We start from the raw sequence: 18,593 nt of genomic DNA, 5'->3' as shown, positions 1-18,593 counted from the left end.
TCATTGAATCACTATATGACTTAACTATTTTTATTTTAAGGAGAAAGTTCTCCCACTGCTTCTCCTCCTGGACTTCTCAGTGTGATAAATGGTGATAACATCCACTCAGTCACTAAGGGCAGAAATTTGCGAACAATAACCTGGGCTGCTCACTCTGCTCCTTACCCCACTTCATGTTCTATTAACTTTATCTCCTATGTACAGGGTGAACAGACAGTTCACCCAAACCAGGGTACTTTGGGAGACAACAGGGATACTATTAGTAATTTTACTTAGAATAAATTGGATCTGTCTGAAGCAAATGGGAATGTGTGATCAACCCATTTCTCGGGTCTTGAATCATCTTCCTTCTCTCCATTTCTACCATTACTACTTTAGTGTAGGCCTTCATAATCATTTGCTTGGACTAATGCAGTAGCTCACTATTTCCTTGATTTCAGTCTTGATCATTTAAAACACATTGCACATATACATTTGATATATCACCCTCTTAAAATCCTTCAGTGGTTCCCCAACTTCAGGATAAATTTCAAATTCCTTAGATGGTCTATAAGGCTCTTTATAGATCTGGTTCCTTTTTATTTTTCCAGCCTGTGAACTCATTTATTTATTCATTGGTCAGCATTTATTGAGAGTTACACTGAGTTGGCGTAGAGCTAGCCCCTGGAATATATCAATAAATAAGATGGGTTTCTGTTCTCAAGGTATTTACAGTGGAATGGTGAAACAACTAAGGGAATATTACAGTAAAACATGCTATGATGAAGTACTGCACTCTCTGATCTTATTATTCTAAGTGCAGTTTGGGGACCAGTAGCATGAGCATCACCCAGAAGCTTGACAGAAATGCAGAACCTTAGGGCCCTGTCCCAAACCCACTAAATCCAAATCTGCATTTTAACAGAATGCCTAAGTGATTGGAATGCACTCCAGTTTGCAAAGCCTGGTCTGTGGGACCCGTGGAAATACCTGGGTCAGATTCCCAGGGACAGTCATGCCTGGAGTGGGACTTGGAGCAGGAGACACTTTGCTAAATGAAGGCAAGGTGGGAGAAGCACACAGCAGAGAGATTCTCCTGTGCTGTGACACAGAGAGACAAGAGGGAATATGCTGTTGGTTGGGAATTACAAGTTGTTCAGAATTTGGGGAACATAGGTTGCAGGTGGGAGCCTCAGCTAACTCAGAGATACCCTTATTCAAGAGAAAAAAAAAAACCAATCAATTTTAGCACCTCCATTTCTTCTTTGAGCCCATCTAGAAACATAGTGATTTAGAAGAAACGATTTGAGTCACAGAGACAATAGAATAGAGGTTAGCAGGGAGCTGAAGAGAGAGGAGAATGGGGAGTTACTGGTTTTTTTTTTCTTTTTTAAAGATCTTTTTTATTTATTTGACAGAGATCACAAGCAGGCAAGAGAGGCCGCAGAGAGAGAGAGAGAGAAGCAGGCTCCCTGCTGAGCAGAGAGCCCAATGTGGGGCTCGATCCCAGGACTCTGGGACCATGACCTGAGCGGAAGGCAGAGACTTTAACCCACTGAGCCACCCAGGTGCCCCTGGGGAGTTACTGTTTAATGGGTACAGAGTTTCTTTCTTTCCTTCCTCCTTTTTTCCTCTTTTTTAAGATTTTGTTTATTTATTTGACAGAGAGGGAGAGATCACAAGTAGGCAGAGAGCCAGGCAGTGAGAGGGGGAAGCAGGCTCCCTGCTGAGCAGAGAGCCCGATGCGGGGCTCAATCCCAGAACCCTGAGATCATGTCCTGAGCTGAAGGCACAGTCTTAACTTGCTGAGTCACCCGGGCACCCCAGGTACAGAGTTTCTGTTTGAAATGATGAAAAAGTTCTGGAAATGGATAGTAGTGATAAGTGGTACAACATTGTGACTATACTTAATGCCATTGAATTGTACACTTACAAATGGTGAAAGTGGCAATTTTTTAAAAATTTTTAAAGATTTTTATTTATTTATTTGACAGAGAGATCACAAGTAGGCAGAGAGGCTGGCAGAGAGAGACGGAAGCAGGCTCCCCACCAAGCAGAGAGCCCAAAGCGTGCCTCGCATGACATGAGCCGAAGACAGAGGCCTAACCCAATGAGCCACCCAGGCACCCCAGAAAGTGGCAGTTTTTTTTTATACTTTTTTTTTTTAGGATTTTATTTATTTATTTAACAGACAGAGATCACAAGTAGGCAGAGAAGCAGGCAGAGAGAGGAGGAAGCAGGCTTCCCGCTGAGCAGACAGCCCGATGCGGGGCTTGATCCCAGGACCCTGGGATCATGGCCTGAGCCGAAGGCAGAGGCTTTAACCCACTGAGCCACCCAGGTGCCCCGAAAGTGGCAATTTTTATGTCATGTATGTTTTATCACAATTTTTAAAAAGTGAGTACTTTGAGTCAAAGAAGACTTAATTTTCAAGTTCCAGCTTTGCCATATTTTTGCTGTGACATTCCAGGCAAATCAGGTAACTTCTTGGGAACTCAAAGTCTTCATTTATAAGATAGGACTAATGATACTGCCTCATGGACTTGTCATGAGGATTCATTCATTAGGCAATGCCTGTAAAGCACTGGGAGCTTGTTGGATTATCTTTATGCCCATTCGACCTTGAAAAGCATATTCTTAGTACAATGCTAGGGATAGCCAGAACTCTGCACTGCAGATAGAATTACTCCTTTCCTCTCTCTCTGATGGTGGCAGTGGTTTCCAATTCTGGCAGCACATCAGAATTGCCTGGAGAGTGTTATCAAACCCCATTGTCTGGAAATGAGGCAGAAGCATCATTATTCCAGGTGGTTCCAATGTGCAGCCAAGGCTGAGAAACTGAATTAGCAGTGGGTCACAAACTCGAGTGTATATCAGGATCACCTAGAGCGTTTGTTAAAATAATTCTGGGGCTCCACCCCCAGAGTTTCAAGTTTAGTAGATACTGACCAGCCCTTCACTTATACCATGATGTGTCTACTGACTCTTTCCTTTTGTTTGCAGCTGTTGCATCCACCACTACCTAACCTCTTCCAGGTCCATTACTCTACTGACATTTTTCTTGAAAACATTTGCCAATAACCTTTTTCATGCCAGTGGTCTCGATATTCACCAACCCATTCAGGCTTTAGAAAAATTCACCATGTCTCAAAATTCTCCTTTGAATTCCGAGCCATACTCTTTGTGTTTTCTTCTTTCCGTCTCCTTCCCCAACTTAGAAGTAGGGATTCCCATGTGAGACTCCCATCACCATAAGCTTGGGTCCCTATACTTAATCCCTTAGAAAGGACAGTCTTTGAAATGAGACAGATATGGGCTCATAACTTGTACTTGGGCAATTCACTTGAAATCTGAACCTCATTTTTCTTTCTGGTGAGTCATGGGTAATGATAATAGTGCCTCTGTAATAATACATCCCTGGCACATAACAGCCAACTCTTAGTCATTATAGTGTTTCACCTTTAAAAATTAAATAAATTTTAAATTAAAATATTGAAGAGAACTCCAGGAGCTGTGGGACTAACCCATGAGATACAGAGGGCACAACCAGGGATTTACCAAATCAGGATTTCCCAAAAAGGTAAGGTAAATCAGGATTTATCAAGGACTTTCCAGGGATCCTGAGAAGACAGGGAGGTAACAGATGGGATTTGACAAAAAGAATGACCAAGAGATTCCCTATGACAACATTAAAATGTGAGACTATGGTCTTGTCTGTGCACAGGAAGGGTATTATTAATGGTACTAGGATAGGCTATGAAATGGTCCCAGAGGAAACCCACAAGGGAATTTCAACTCCATCAATGTGGAATTCAGTCCCTTTGGCAAGAAACAAGATGATAAAGAACCTGTTACAATTTGCACCATTTATTATAATTGTGCGCAAAACATGACCGGGGGGGTGTTACACAGAGCTCTGGTTACAAGATGAGGTCTCAGTGCTGTTTCCCGTCGATGATGTTATTCAGCAGGATAGCTCACATGTTGAAATCTGAAACGCCTTGGGTGAAGAATCCCTCTGCAGGCTGTACCAGATGTTGCTTGTGTAGCTCCCCAAGCACAGAGAGATGAGTTAATCCTTGAATTATTCTGAACTTGCATCAAACTCAGAGGCTTTGATCCAATGAGCCATGGCAATAAAAAACAAGGCTATCAGAAGAGCCGTGGGTGGTAGTCCTGTCTCAGAGAGGAACAGGGCCACTGGCTGACGGCTGCATTCCAGAAGGCCTCCAGATGCAGAGAACCATGAGCAGAAGGCCTCACTTAGTGTGATGTTGTGAAAATCCTGCACTTGAAACACATGTGGTCATAAACAAAAACTTCCTCACCCTTTACAGACCCTGCCGAAGTATCACCCTCTCTAAGCTGTTTCCTTGAATGTTCCAGGCCTCACCGACCTCACTTACCTTCTTTTAGCCTCATCATCCATAGAACACAGCTTGACATTTGGTTATTCTCCAAATACACAGTCTTCTGTCCCTGGTTATTTAGCAAGTTCCTAGAGGTCCTAAACCAAGTATATTTTATGTGTCTCTGTATCTCTGAATGCCAAGCACTCTTAAGAGGCATCATGGTCATCTTTTCATCCCTCAAGTCTAGCATAGTATCGAGCATGTATCAGACACTCAGAAAATGAGTGGACAGGTGCTTATTAAATGAATGGAATTGATTAATACCAAAGTGGAGTTGGCATGAAAAAATAAAGAGAGGTGTCACAGGCATTTCTTGTTTTGTTTGACCAGCATTTCACCCCCTCCCTTCTTCCAGAAGCTTCCTCTCCCTTATCCCCATCTTTGCGGTTCCCCCAGGATCTGCCATTTGTTTCATGACTCTCTGGAGTTTACCTGACTGCAACGGTTTCAATGATTCCTTCCCTGAGATTTTTCAACTTGGAACTGGAAAGAATGTTAAGATAGGTGGGGTTTTTTTACCCCTAGTGACCAAAGTTATTAAATGTACAGTTAGGGAGCTATTGGCTCCCATGTTTTTCATCACTTGAAAGCTGATCACTAGCTAGAACTAAGAATGAAACTAATGAAGAGAGTGAATGGAAGCACAGAGACAAGAGGAATAAAAAAGAACCCTGATGGTTTTGAGCTGCTGCTTTCAGTTGTTCCCATGCCCCAGACACATTCCTGTCTTTGGGTTTCACAGACATCACATTATCCCTCATAACAACCCTCTCCTTTGCTTAAATGAGTTTGAGTTAGGTCTCTCTGTCATTTGTAACCACATAAGCCCTAACTAATACAGAAGTCCCTGCTTAGGGTAGACACACTCCATAAAAAAGAATGGATGAAAAAAATCTCACTATGCCAAATTATGAGGTTTTACAAACAGGAACTTTTCAAAGCTTCCCATTCTTATTTGTGGTTTTGATAGATAGCTCTTTGATCCCTGCCCTCCTGCCACTGCCCCCAGGGGTAGCATAGTTCTGAGTATAGAGAGGGCACCTGGTATACTTGGCAGGTACAGTTTCTGGTAAGTTGATACTTCATTTTTCATTTTCAATGACTTTTTAATCTGTGTGTCTATTGGTTGAGAATCTCAGATGCTTGGGGCTGCAATGCCAGCTGTGTGTGATGGAAGACATTTGTAAAACTTTGTAAAGTGCACATAGAGTGATGGGTTTTGAACAGCCACCATGAACTGAACACAAAAGGATGTCCTCATGAGCAAAGGGAAGGAGTCTTTGAATAGCTCCATGAGACAAGATGGTATGAGAGACTTACTGGTGTCCATATTTTCTGAACTTCAAATTTAGGCACATGTCCCAGTGCGTCTGAGGGAGATTTATGGGAACAATGGGACTGCTTATTTGATGTTGGGTCACTGGCTCAGTATCTCTGGTTACCATATTTGTAGAGTTAATCTGTAGCATCAGAACTTCTTTAGAAAGGCTGTTCTACTTACTGTCACCCGAATGGCTATGTGTGTTTTATCCTTAGCACATTTTCTCAGAAAACTTCAGGCGCCAGATACCTCTTCCTGCCTTACTTCATCTCCTTCCATTCATATCAAACCTGTCCCCCAAGTCCAGCTATCCTATCTCCTCCAGAAGTGACTGTTCTATCTAACCTGCCACCCGTGACATTTCATCATTCATTTTAAGAATGGCAAGGATAGCCTCCTATCCAAATTCCCTTTCCCATGAAGAATATCACTAATAGATATTGGTGCTCCTTCCCTTCAAGGCTGGCAAGAACGTCAGAATTCTTCTCAACACAGAATCTGAGGCAGCTAATAGGGGCCCTGGGGTTGGCAATAAAGGCCCTGGGGTTGTCAAGTGGCATGAAACCTAGTTGCTATCTCTGATCCATTCCCTTATATTGTCATTTGGAGCTTTTGGATATGCTGTTTCCTTTCTTCAACTGAGCTCTTAAGTTGGGGACAGGGATAACAACAGCCATATCAATAATCATAACAGTAATAATAATAGCAGCAAATATTCCTTGAATACTTACATGTGCTGGCTCTTTAATCCTCAACACAATCCTGTGAAGGTATTAGTAAAATCTGTGTTTTATGGATGGGGAGTCTAAATCTTATATGTATTTATTAAATTGATTTTTAAATAAAAACTATATATATTTATAGTATATAACATGATTATTTGGTACACATACATATAGTGAAATGATTACTGCCTTCAAGCTAATTAACATATCTTCTACCCACATAGTTACAATTTTTTGTTATTGCTGTGATAAGAGTACTGGAAATCTATTCTCTTAGCAAATTTCTAGAGTATTCTCTACAGCATTATTAAATATAGTCACCATGCCGTACATTAGGTCTCTATATTTATTCATCTTATATAACTGCAAATTTGTACCATTTGACCAACAGCTCCTCATTTCTTCTACCTCTCGTCCCTGGTAACCACCATTCTACTCTTTGCTTCTATGCATTCAATATTTTTATAAATGACATCATTCAGTTTTTTTCTTTCTATGTGTGGCTTATTTCAGTTAGCATAATTTCTTCTGGGTTCATCCATGTTGTTGTAAATGTTAACATCTTCTTTTGAAAGACTGGATAATGTTCAAACATATATATATGTGTATATATATATATATATATACACATACATATATGTGTATATATATATATGAATACACACACACACTCACACATATATAACAGTTTCTTAGTCCATTCATCTGTTGATGGACACTTAGATTGTTTCCATATCTTGGGTCTTTTTTTTTAAGATTTTATTTATTTATTTGACAGACAGAGATCACAAGTAGGCAGAGAGGCAGGCAGAGAGAGAGAGGAGGAAGCAGGCTCCCCGCTGAGCAGAGAGCCCAGGATCATGACCTGAGCCGAAGGTAGAGGCCTTAACCCACTGAGCCACCCAGGCGTCCCCCATATCTTGAGTCTTAAAGATAATAAGTAACTTGCCCAAATGAACACAGTCCGAATATGGCAGAACCAGAACTTGATGTCTAAAACTTTGCTCTTAAACAATGTGGTGTGTTATGTTGCCCTTCTTTCTATTGTCCAACTAGCACAAAGCTGTGTGCATAAGTATTTGTTGAATTTAGGTTCTTTGAACATAGGGTTTTTATAAAACAAAAGTTCTTAACAAGAGATATAGGGAAATTGAATTGAAAATACCAGAAACAAATTCTCTACAAAGAGCTGGAGCATACTTGAAAGAAGACTACTTCACTTTCCCAGTACCCTTGGCTCAAGGCAGTGCCATTCCGCATTCCGCAAATAAGCACGCTTTATGCAAACAGAAATGCTAAAGATCAGCTCTTAGGAGAGGGGCTCTCTGATGAAGAAGCAGCTCTGGGAGCTCGAGAGCCTCCCAGTGGATCCTCACGGGAGCTCTGCTACCACCCAGTCACTGGCACCTCCCTGGGACTCTGTTTCCAAATTTGTAGAATAATCATTTACACTTGTTTATCACTCCCCAAGTGTGTATCCTGGAATATTGACCCTACAAGAAATTTGTATTAAAAATAGTTGTTCTGTCAAGTGTTAATGGGAAATTGCATTTCTCCTTGGGTGACACATAATCTGTATTAAAGGATCTGAGTAGCCCAGCAGAAGGAACCTGCTTATTTAATTTTTACTTAATGTTTATTTAACTCAGCATTTCCTGGCCTCCTTTGGTTTCACACAATAGCTGCTAAAATCGCAGAGCTAATAGGTACTTAGGTAAAAAACAACTGGCTAAATATTTTCTTTCTTTCTTTCTTTTTTTAAAAGATTTTATTTATTTATTTGACAGAGAGAGACCCAGTGAGAGAGGGAACACAAGCAGGGGGAGTAGGAGAGGGAGAAGCAGGCTTCCCGCTGAGCAGGGAGCCCAATGCAGGGGGCCTTATCCCAGGACCCTGGGGTCATGACCATAGCAAAGGCAGGTGCTTAACGACGGAGCCATCCAAGCACCCCTTGGCTAAATATTTTCTAAAGATCCTCACATCCTATAAATCTCTAAAATACTATTACTTGACTATAAACTGCCCTCAGTGAATTAAAGGTGGAATCACAGTTTCAAGTTTTTGAGATTTCTTTGTCCGAAAGGTTGAAAGGCTGTTAGGATGACCTATTCAGGTTTAGCAGTTCATGCTACCCTGTGATTTTCCTGAAGCGGACAATAGGCGGCGCTAGTGGATTGCAGTAACGGCCACCCCTCCACGAATGCCACAAGGGCCAAGTCAAGTTGTAGCAATCAGCCCCAATTCTTTTTCCAGCTGAATGGAAAGCTACTGAGAGCCAATTCCTCTCCTTTTTGGGTCTTTCTCTCTCTCTCTCTCTCCCCCCCCCCCTTTGGAGTAAATATTGGGATTGAATCAGGATAGATAAGACTCTATGTGTGCCCTTTACCTTTAGAGACAGAAATCATATAAAGCAACTCTCTTCAGTTGATTGTATTCATTTTGGGGGCAGTATATTGACAGTGGAAGTTATTGGACTAAACATGGAGCCTCTGAGTTGAAAAGGAATTTTTTCCTTTATCGACTCTCTCATTTTAAAATAAAAAGTTATATGGGCGAAGAAAAGAATAAACTTTGTTAGGATGTAAGTTCTTTTTAATTTATATTTTCTCTCTAAGGTGTAATTAAGGCTTATGCAGTAAGACTTTTTAATGATGCGGCAGACTGTAAGAAGCTTGGGGGCAAAATGGAGATACATAACTTTTCCCCACTCATTTTTGTCATTTTCCTGTGAAGTAGAAGAAGGCAGGCAGGCCTCCCTAACCCAGGCCAACACAAGAGATTGGAGTGACCTGTTCTAAGATGATATTGTCACTTTTCCTACTTCCTCCCTCATTGTTAACTCCCCGCTTCCCCCTGTGCGGCCCCGACAAGGAGCCCCCCACTTAGGAAAGAAACTACATAGACCTAAGAAATGTTTTCTTCAAGAGAAAGTATAAACACGGTGGATTCAGGAGTATAGCGTACAGAAAGGAACAGAGGACCGAGAAATCACTTTTCACCTATAGACATTCTCTACTTCCTGGCTCAGAGGAATGTTGAGCTTGGTGACTTCAGCTTTCACCTCATCTCATCCTTACCTTGTGTACTGGAGAGGGGACCTGATGCTCCAGGCAATGCAGTGACGTGTTGGACCCCAGTCCCAACATTTTAGGATATTTCAGGCACTCTTCTCTGCAGGCGACAAGGTGCATCAGCAATGGCCACATTCCATGCTGAATCTATATGCTGTGTGGAGCATCTTGGAGGAGTGTCTGGTTTGTGACCCTCCCATTCTTGCCCCATAAGAGCATGGGGATGGGGGAAATGGCTTGTGAGAGGGTGCTGCTGGACCAGCAGGCAAAGCCCAGTTTGACTGATTTCTGACCCAGCTCTACCACTCACTTCTCTCAGAAAGATGTTGGGAAGAGCTCAAAAGCTAATTAACCAATTTAAGCTCTTTGGAAATTTTATGGTACCTGAGAATTCCAGGAAATACTGAATCATAAAGTCCAGAAGAGGAAAAGATTCATGAGAAAAGGGTGAAATGAGTATTTATTTAACAACTCCTGTATTGTTGGACATATTTTTTTCAACCTCACAGTCACTCTCAGAGGTATGATCCTCTTTATAGAGAGGGGAGGAAGAGGATCCAAGTGGCTGAGGAGGTGGGCCCAAATCACCGAACCTATAAGTCAGGATTTGTACTCAGGTCTGTGTTCACTGCTCAGAACCATTACACCTTTACTGTTTGCACTCAACTCCTATTTTCTACTAGGGTGGGGCTCAGTCCATATCCTCTATGTGTGAAAGATTTTTTTTTCCTATAACTTTTTCAAATCTGTACAGATAGCAATATTCTACAGTCGCATTTGTGTCTGCCTTTCACAATCATTAGAGTGAGCAAATTCTTCCTAGCATCTAACTAAAGAGATGGGAGCTACTGGCCTTGCCCTCAGGGAACATGGAAAATGGCTACAATGTTCCAGTTAGCAGCAGCTTCCAGTCCTGCTTCCAAATTGCTTCTGTTCAAAGAATCTCCAATTCAAAACACATGCACTGTCGTGATCTTCACCCTTGTCCCAGATACTGGACTCTTCTTTGGCCCCTTTTAGGGTGAGTCACTCAGACTCAGGCCCGGTTAACCCGACTGCAATCAAGGTGGATCAAGGCTTTTCCTCTACTGCCATTGTTGAGCTGGGCTCTGATGGGATCCCTTTTTTCAAAGTATGTTCGAAGGCTAACATTTTTTGTGTTAGCTGTCAGGGGCCAGAAAACAAAGTTTCTTACACAGGGAATTTGCGGACTTGTTTTGATTCTTTACAAATAGAAAAATAGAGCCTGGGAGTCCCTTCACAAAAATCACGTGTTTGGGCATGATAGGGATGAGTAGCAATACAACAACTTGCACTTAACCGTTGTGGAAAATGAAGGGAATTTGGAGTTAGAGACCTGGATGTGAATCCTGCCGCAGCTCCTTAGTAGCTATGTGATCTTTGCATGTTAGTAAACTTCTCTAGACTTTCATTTTCTTTGTGGAATGCAAGTCATAATATGTCATTCATAGCAATGTTGAAAAGATTCCTGCAAATTGTTCCCTAAACTTTTAAAGATATTATTATTAGCACTATTGCCATTGTTGCAGCACTAAAAAGGCCCATGCCTGATTCAAGAGAAGAATAACCTTCAATCTTGCTACTTTGGGGCATACCTTTATTCTAGATGCTTATTACGTGCCAGGCTTTACATATTTCAAGCCTCATGTGTATAAGCTCATTTTTACCTAGAAGGTAGACGCTATTTTTAGCATTCTCATTTAACAGCTGGGGCAAGGAAGTGAAGTGAATTACCTGTGTCTATGAGCTCATAAGGGACAGAACCTAGGCCGTCTAATTCCAGAATCCTGCTCTGAGCACTTTATCAGTTAGGACTCATTCTGGATGTGAGTAGCAGAAACCCAATATAACAGTGGCTTAAAATAGACAGAAGTTTGTTTTTTTCTTACGTATGAGTCTAGAGGTTGGTAATTCAAGACCAAACTACAGGCTTGGCTCCACACAGCGCTCAGGGCTCCAGGCTTCTTTTCTGTTCTAATTCTCCTGATGGGTAGTCTTGTTCCCAACATCCAAAATAAATGCTAAAGCTTTAGCCACTACATTTACATTCCAAGCAGCGGGATGGAGGACAGGATAGGATAGAAAAGGGACAAAACACATGCCAGTTATTTTATGGAGGACGGTTCCCAGTTGCGGCCATTTGACATTTCTGCTTACTTTCCATTGATCATAGTAGCAACGAGGCTGGAAAATGTAGTCATTATTCTAGATGGCTTTGTGGCCAGTTAAAAACTGGAGGATTTTATTACTGAAAAAAAAGGGAAGAGGTAGTCAGAGGTTAGATGGATGTAGGAGGAAGAGAAGGAGAAGGGGGAGATAAAGCTGGAGAGGTGGACAGGGGCTGGGTGAGGAAAACTTACTAAGTTCTTCTTAAGTTCCCTGCTGTTCACCACTCTAATATTTGGGTTTATCTCCAGTTTCAGCAGTTTAGAAGGGAAGGCAGGGCTGTGCCCTGAAAACCACCAGGTATGGCCACTGAATGGCCCCCTGAAGCCTTATAATAGGCATTCATAGAATACAATACAGGTGTCCACCTTGGTGGTGGACTTGAGGCTGGTTTCAGTCTGAGCTCCATTAGGTCATTAGGTTAAAAGGGGGGGGGGCAGGTGGCCACTGACTCATGTCTCCAGAGAGTGCAGAGAGAGGAGGTGGGTAAGAGGACACTGAGATAGAACACAGGCTGAGTAGTCCTTGGCTGGCTTCTCTGAACCCCCAGAGAGAGTCTGGATGGCACACACTGGAAAGTAACTTCATGGTTTCCAAAGCCCTTTCCAAAGCTCTTTCTTTCAAAATGCACAAAAAGATTGTGGTAGGGATTGCTTTGCTCCCATTTTGCCAGTGAGGAAAAGGAAGTCAGAATCTTCCTAGGATATTCAGCAGGATGCGGTCTTAAAACGTCAGGTAATTCTTATGTTCAAATTACTTTGAGAAGCACCATGCTCAGGGTGCTGAGTGATATTGAAGGGTCACATCCAGGGTGGTGGATGAACCAGGAAACCATAAATTCCATGATGGTATTGAGTTATGTCTTTCATCATCACACTGTAGGTACTCAGTAATATTTGATGAAAGAATAAATGAAGACAAGTTTAGGTACCCAGCCTTCTTGGATTCTACTTCCTCTGGTGTCATGGAGTAATCCTAGAATGAGCTCACATTTTTCATGCTTAGTGCTGACAGGGTAGGAGATACATGCTATTAAAACCTCCATTTTGGAGATAGAAACTGAAGTTAAATGACTTGCACAAGGTTACATAGACAGTAAGCAACAGAGTCAGGATTCAAACTCAGTTATTAGAGAATAACTAGTCCATGTCAGTAGATTTAATCATAGCTCAAATCATTCCCCATGAAACAGAAAGAGTCTATTCCATAGATATTTAATATAACAGTTAACCTAATACACAGATGTGAGTCCCGTCACTTGACACCAATGTTACAGAAAAGTTCCACTCTGCTTCATAGACTATTTGCTCATATTGAAGTGCCAAACTAGATTGGCAGAGAGGAACATATATTGGCCTTGAATGTTTACTTTGCTCATGAGCACACATCTGTTTTTGTTAATGGGGATGAGGGCAATCAGAACTAGCTCTCAGAAGCAGACATTCTTGACATGGAATTCTCTCCCAGTCCATGAAGGTTTATCATTCATCAGGCTGTAGAGCAGGTAGTCAGTTTAGACAGTGGCTGGTTGAAACTAGGAGTTTCTGGACTCTTCAGTTCTTTCAAAGGAGGCATTGTTTCTTCAGGGTCTTTAGCTGAAGTTGAATCTTAAGAAGATTTGAAATTTTATGATGGAGTAACTACATCAAAAAACTCCGGGTTGACTTAGAGGAGTAAAACAGCTCTATGGGGCGGTGTGTGTGTGTGTGTGTGTGTGTGTGTGTGTGTGTGTGTGTGTCCATCTAACAGCTCGTCTTGTTTTCTAGCAACAAATTCTTAGTAGAAGAGCTGACCCCTTTTCCAGTCTTCCTTCTCAGGCATCCCTCCACCCCCACATCCACTTTTGTATCCACTGTCCCAGCTCAAGCATATGTGAGCAAGGAGAGGTTGCCTACATTGGGGAATGGTTTCCATTTCTTTCCTTTGATGACATTTTTTGTAGAAGACATAACACACAGATTGCACTGGCAAATGTTGCCTCATAACGTGTTTGGCATCAGCAGTCTTTGTGTGTTTTCTTACAAGTTCCTCATCTGTCTTAGATGCAGGCAATGCCCTTGCATCAACTGACCACCATAACATAGGAGCACATAGCCCAGTGGGTGGCCAGTTAGTGGGTTTCATGAGGACTTTGCTTTGTCACTCAGCTGCTTTACCTGAAAATATGTTATAGATAGGATTGTATGCTGCCTGGAGGCAAATGAATGTGACTGGGTTTGGGGTCCACCCCACCACCAGATGATGAGAACAGTTGTCAGTTCATTGACTGACGGAACTATGTCCCATGACATCTGGTGGAAATGAAGCTTTTTCAAAGAGCAGGGTATGAAAAAATAGTGGGGATGGGACGTGTGGATATAGAGGGCCTCAATATTAAGTCTGTCCATGAAGTTCATTGTCTGTTTATAGTCTGACTTTGCATTTCTTTTCTAACTCACTAAAATTATTGTGATCTTTTTTCTTAATTACAGAAGAAATATGATGACTTACAGTTCAAAACTTCTCTATGTAATTTCTTATACTTTTGACATTTATATTATGCTTCTAACAGTTACACTGTTTGTTTTCTGAGATACCTACACATTCCTTTGGGAAAAGCATTATGTAGTATGTACGTATAACCTCTTGTCATCCCAGCCACCTTCATCATCTCCCCACCCCCACAAGCCACACAAGATTTTTCAAATTATAACTCTGCCAAATAAAGGGAACTGGAGTACTGTATCCTGCCTTCTTGTGGTGCTGACAGAATATGATATTGGGCAAGGAACAGGTACTTGAAGATTTGAGCAGGAGGGGACTTGCACCCACTCCAAGGCCTCTGAGATAGATGGACCTGAATTAGGTATGTTTAAATGTAAAAACTGAACATTAACTTCACGGCTGTGGGAACCCAGATGGTCCCACCCCTTCATAAAGTTTCCCATGCATCTAGGTTGGAGGGAGATGAGGCACCAGTACAGAGCCCCACCACCTTTGTAATGACCATTCTGGGCTCTAGGTTCCTCACCATCAAGAGAGGGAAAAGAAACTGGAAAAAATACCTGATGTTGAGTTTTCTGCCAATTTTGCCCTGTGGGACACTGAAGTTGGATTTAATTTAATACAGAAAAATAAGGAAATATTATCATATGCACCAAATATTATATAAGAATTATTGACTGTTAACAATATATGTAAGACAAAGTGATCCTCAATTCACAACGAAATTAAAATTTAAATGAGACTTTTCTTTCATTAGATTAACAAAGATGCTTTTAAAAGTTCATACTTAGATGCTGAATGAGAGTGAAGAGAAATGGATATGCTTATGTACTTCCATTGGATTTATAAATTAGTATCCTTTTGGTTCAAAATTTGGTCATTATTAAGAGGCTTAAATTTTGACAGCAACTTTTCTCTCACCAATCTGTTATGATGAAATAATCAGAAACCTGGGTAAAAATTTATACACAAAGATGTTTATGGCAGTGTTAATTTTAGTTATAATGAATGTGATATAATGCGTTAGGTACCAGTGTGATTCTAATGATAAGAAAATGGTTAAATAGATGACGGCACATGCATAAGATTTCATATTGAAGTGGTCAATAAGACTTTTTAAAAATATCATGGCTCTCTCCCAGAAGAAATTAGAAATAGATATGTTTAAGTCAGTCTTATGGCATAACACGTCACTTTAAAAAGTGGCTTCAAAAGTTCTCAAACTGTGAATTGGCTGGATGGTTCTTCTGGTCTAGGCTGGATGGAGCTTGATGGTTGAGAATTACCTCACTTACCTATGTGGGATAGCTGAAACAGTGGGAGAGCATGGCCTCTCTCTCCATGTGATCTGTCATCCTCTATGTAAATCTTGGGTGGTTCTAAAAGCATTAAGAGAAACAAGTCTTAAAGCACAAGGACGTTTTAAGCCTATGCTTACATTATATTTGCTACTGTCCCATTAGCCAAAGTCAGTCATATGGCCAAGGTGAGTCTAGGGGTAGAAAAATAAGACTTAACCTCTTGGTTGGAGGGTCTGCAAAATATTGTGTCCATTTAAAAAAAAAATACATGTTGCACCATGTGACTTGATTTGGCTAATAAAATGTGAAAACTTTGGGGGCAGAAGATTTAACAGCCAATGTATGTTTTCCTATTTTCTCCTTTAATTTTAATTTTAAATTTTACACAATAGCCAGATACATTTGAGATGGTAGCTGATCTATTTGGCTTGAATGATCAAGACAAGCAGAACTGCTATGTCAAATTGCACTGGACATGTGGCTCGAATAAGAAATAAACCTTTGTGGTTGTGATGAGCCCTGGGTGTTATACATAACTGATGAATCGTTGAACATTACATCAAAAACTAACGATGCACTATATGTTGGCTAACTGAAAATTAAAAAAAGGAAAAAGAAACCTTTTTACTTGAAGCTATGCAAAAAGTTGAGATTTTTTGGTTATTGTTACAAAACCTGGCCTATACAAACTAATATAAAAATTGTGTGAGATTTAATGTGATATTTTAAAGGAATGATTTTTCATGAGGGAAAATTTTCATTATATAATTCTATATCAACCAGCAGCTTAAAAAGTGGGTATATACTTGCAGATGTTATGTAATCCTAAATTTGTCAAAACAATCAAAAACACGGGGCATCTGGGTGGCTCAGTGGGTTAAGCCTCTGCCTTTGGCTTGGGTCATGATCTCAGGGTCCTGGGATCGAGCCCCACATTGGGCTCTCTGCTCGGCAGGGAGCCTGCTTCCCCCTCTCTCTCTGCCTGCCTCTCTGCCTACTTGTGATCTCTCTCTGTCAAATAAATAAATAAAATCTTAAAAAAAAACAATCAAAAACACAGACACATAGTCTGGAAGGAAATACATCATAGTGTTAACAATGGAATTACAGGTAATTTTTATACTCTTCTTTTCCATGTTTTCTATTTCATTTATAATCAGTGTTTATTATCATGCTAGATAATATTTTTTTTCAGTTACTGGTCACTCCTCCCTGTCCATTGTCAGGTGATTAACTGTACCTCCCATGGGAAGATTTCATTTCCTTACCTCATTGGGTGTGACTATGTGATATATTTTGGCCAATGAAATGTGAGTAAATATGGCATTCATCATGCAGGCAGAAGGTATAAGACTTATCTTAAGGTTTGGCTGGTTCTCCAGGTATGTCCCTTGTAGGGACTGTTCTTCCAGCCTGGGTCCTAAAATGAGAAGACAAAGCAGAGCCCAGGGTATGAGATAATTTAGAAAAAAAATGTGTATTGATCTCTGCCCCAGGTTCCTGGCAAAGAACACCTAAAACTCTTACAATACCCTAAGTGATCAAAGTAGTAGCAGCATCTTTTGTGTCAATATTTGGTCTTTGACCCCCATTCCTGACACAGAGCTCCTAAATCCATTGGAATTTCCTGAGTGAGAACAGCATCTTTGTTTTATGAGGTGACTCTTCGTTGCAGGCTTGTCACCAGAAAGACCAAGCCATGATTGCAAGCTTGGAAGAAGGGAGAGGGACTAGAAATGGAGTTAATGATTGGTCATGCCCTAGATGATGAGGCTTCCATAAAAATCTCAAAAGTATGGAGGTTCAAAATGTAGTGATCCAAATGAGATAGAAACTAAAGATACAGTAGAACACATCAATGAAACTAGAAGCTGGTTTTTTGAAAGAATCAATAAGATCGATAAACCATTGACCAACTAATTCAAAAGAAAAGAGAGAAGGCCCAAATTAATAAAATTATGAATGAAAAGGGAGAGATCACAACTAACATCAAGGAAATAGAAACAATCATCAGAAATTATTATCAACAGTTATATGCCAATAAGTTAAGCAACCTAGACAAAAATGGATGCATTCCTGGAAAACTATAAACTTCTAAAACTGAATCAGGAAGAAGCTGACAACCTGAATAGACCAATATCTAGCAATGAGATTGAAACAGTGATCAAAAACCTCCCAAAAAACAAGAGCCCAGGACCTGATGGTTTCAAGCTTTCAAAGAAGAAATAATACCTATTCTCCTGAAGCTATTTCAAAAAATTGAAGCAGAAGGAAAACTTTTAGACTCTTTTTATGAAGCCAGCATTACCCTGATCCCCAAACCAAGCAAAGACCACACCAAAAAGAGAATTTCAGACCAATATCCCCGGTGAATATAGATGCTAAGATTCCCAACAAGATCCTAGCTAATAGGATCCAACAGTACATTAAAAAGATTATCCACCATGACCAGGTGGGATGTTTCCCTGGGTTGCAAGGGTGGTTCAACATTCACAAATCAATCAGTGTGGTAAAACAAGTCAATAAGAGAAGTGAGAAGAACCACATTGTCTTCTGAATTGATGCAGAAAAGGTATTTGATAGAATCGAGCATCCATTCCTGATTAAAATGCTTCAAAGTATAGGGATAGAGGGAACATTCCTCAACTTCATAAAATCTATCTATGAAAAACCCACAGCAATTATCATCCTCAATGGGAAAAAGCTGGCAGCCTTCCCTTTTGAGATCAGGAACACAAGGATGTCCACTCTCACCACTCTTGTCCAACATAGTATTAGAAGTCCTAGCAACAGCAACCAGACAACAAAAAGAAAAGGTATTCAAATTGGCAGTGAAGAAGTCAAACTCACTCTCTTCACAGATGACATGCAAAGACTCCACCCCCAAACTACTAGAACTCATACAGCAATTCAGTAATGTGGCAGGATACAAAATCAATGTACAGAAATCAGTTGCTTTCTTATACACTAACAATGAAAATACAGAAAGGGAAATTAGAGGATCGATTCCATTTACTAGAGCACTAAGAACCATAAGATACCTTGGAATAAACTTAACCAAAGAGGTAAAGTATCTGTACTTGAGGAACTACAGAACACTTATGAAAGAAACT

At 40.7% G+C, this 18,593-nt stretch overlaps 1 protein-coding gene across 5 annotated transcripts in view; it reads right to left on the bottom strand.

Annotated features, from left to right (window-relative positions):
- Nucleotides 1-11,011: 11,011 nt before the first annotated feature.
- The window catches only part of WASHC3 (WASH complex subunit 3), a 132,874-nt gene continuing 125,292 nt past the window's right edge, over nucleotides 11,012-18,593 (bottom strand). The window contains exons 7-9 of one of the 5 annotated variants that reach the window (XR_006819575.1): nucleotides 16,749-16,900; nucleotides 15,475-15,558; nucleotides 11,012-13,302 (exon numbers count right to left, since the gene is read on the bottom strand). Coding sequence is in view for 1 of the 5 variants with exons in the window: in XM_046011097.1 (XP_045867053.1) it covers nucleotides 15,531-15,558 (28 nt within the window). In the remaining 4 variants the exon portion in view is untranslated. Of the gene's footprint in view, nucleotides 15,559-16,748; nucleotides 16,901-18,593 lie in introns of all 5 variants that reach the window. The other 4 variants (XR_006819574.1, XR_006819576.1, XR_006819578.1 and 1 more) reach the window with 4 other exon arrangements.

This window comes from Meles meles, chromosome 7 (genome assembly GCF_922984935.1).
Source record: "Meles meles chromosome 7, mMelMel3.1 paternal haplotype, whole genome shotgun sequence".
In the NCBI taxonomy this organism is placed as follows: Eukaryota; Metazoa; Chordata; class Mammalia; order Carnivora; family Mustelidae; genus Meles; species Meles meles.
The sequence above is the reverse complement of the archived record's forward strand: the minus strand, read 5'-3'. Positions and strand labels throughout refer to the sequence as shown.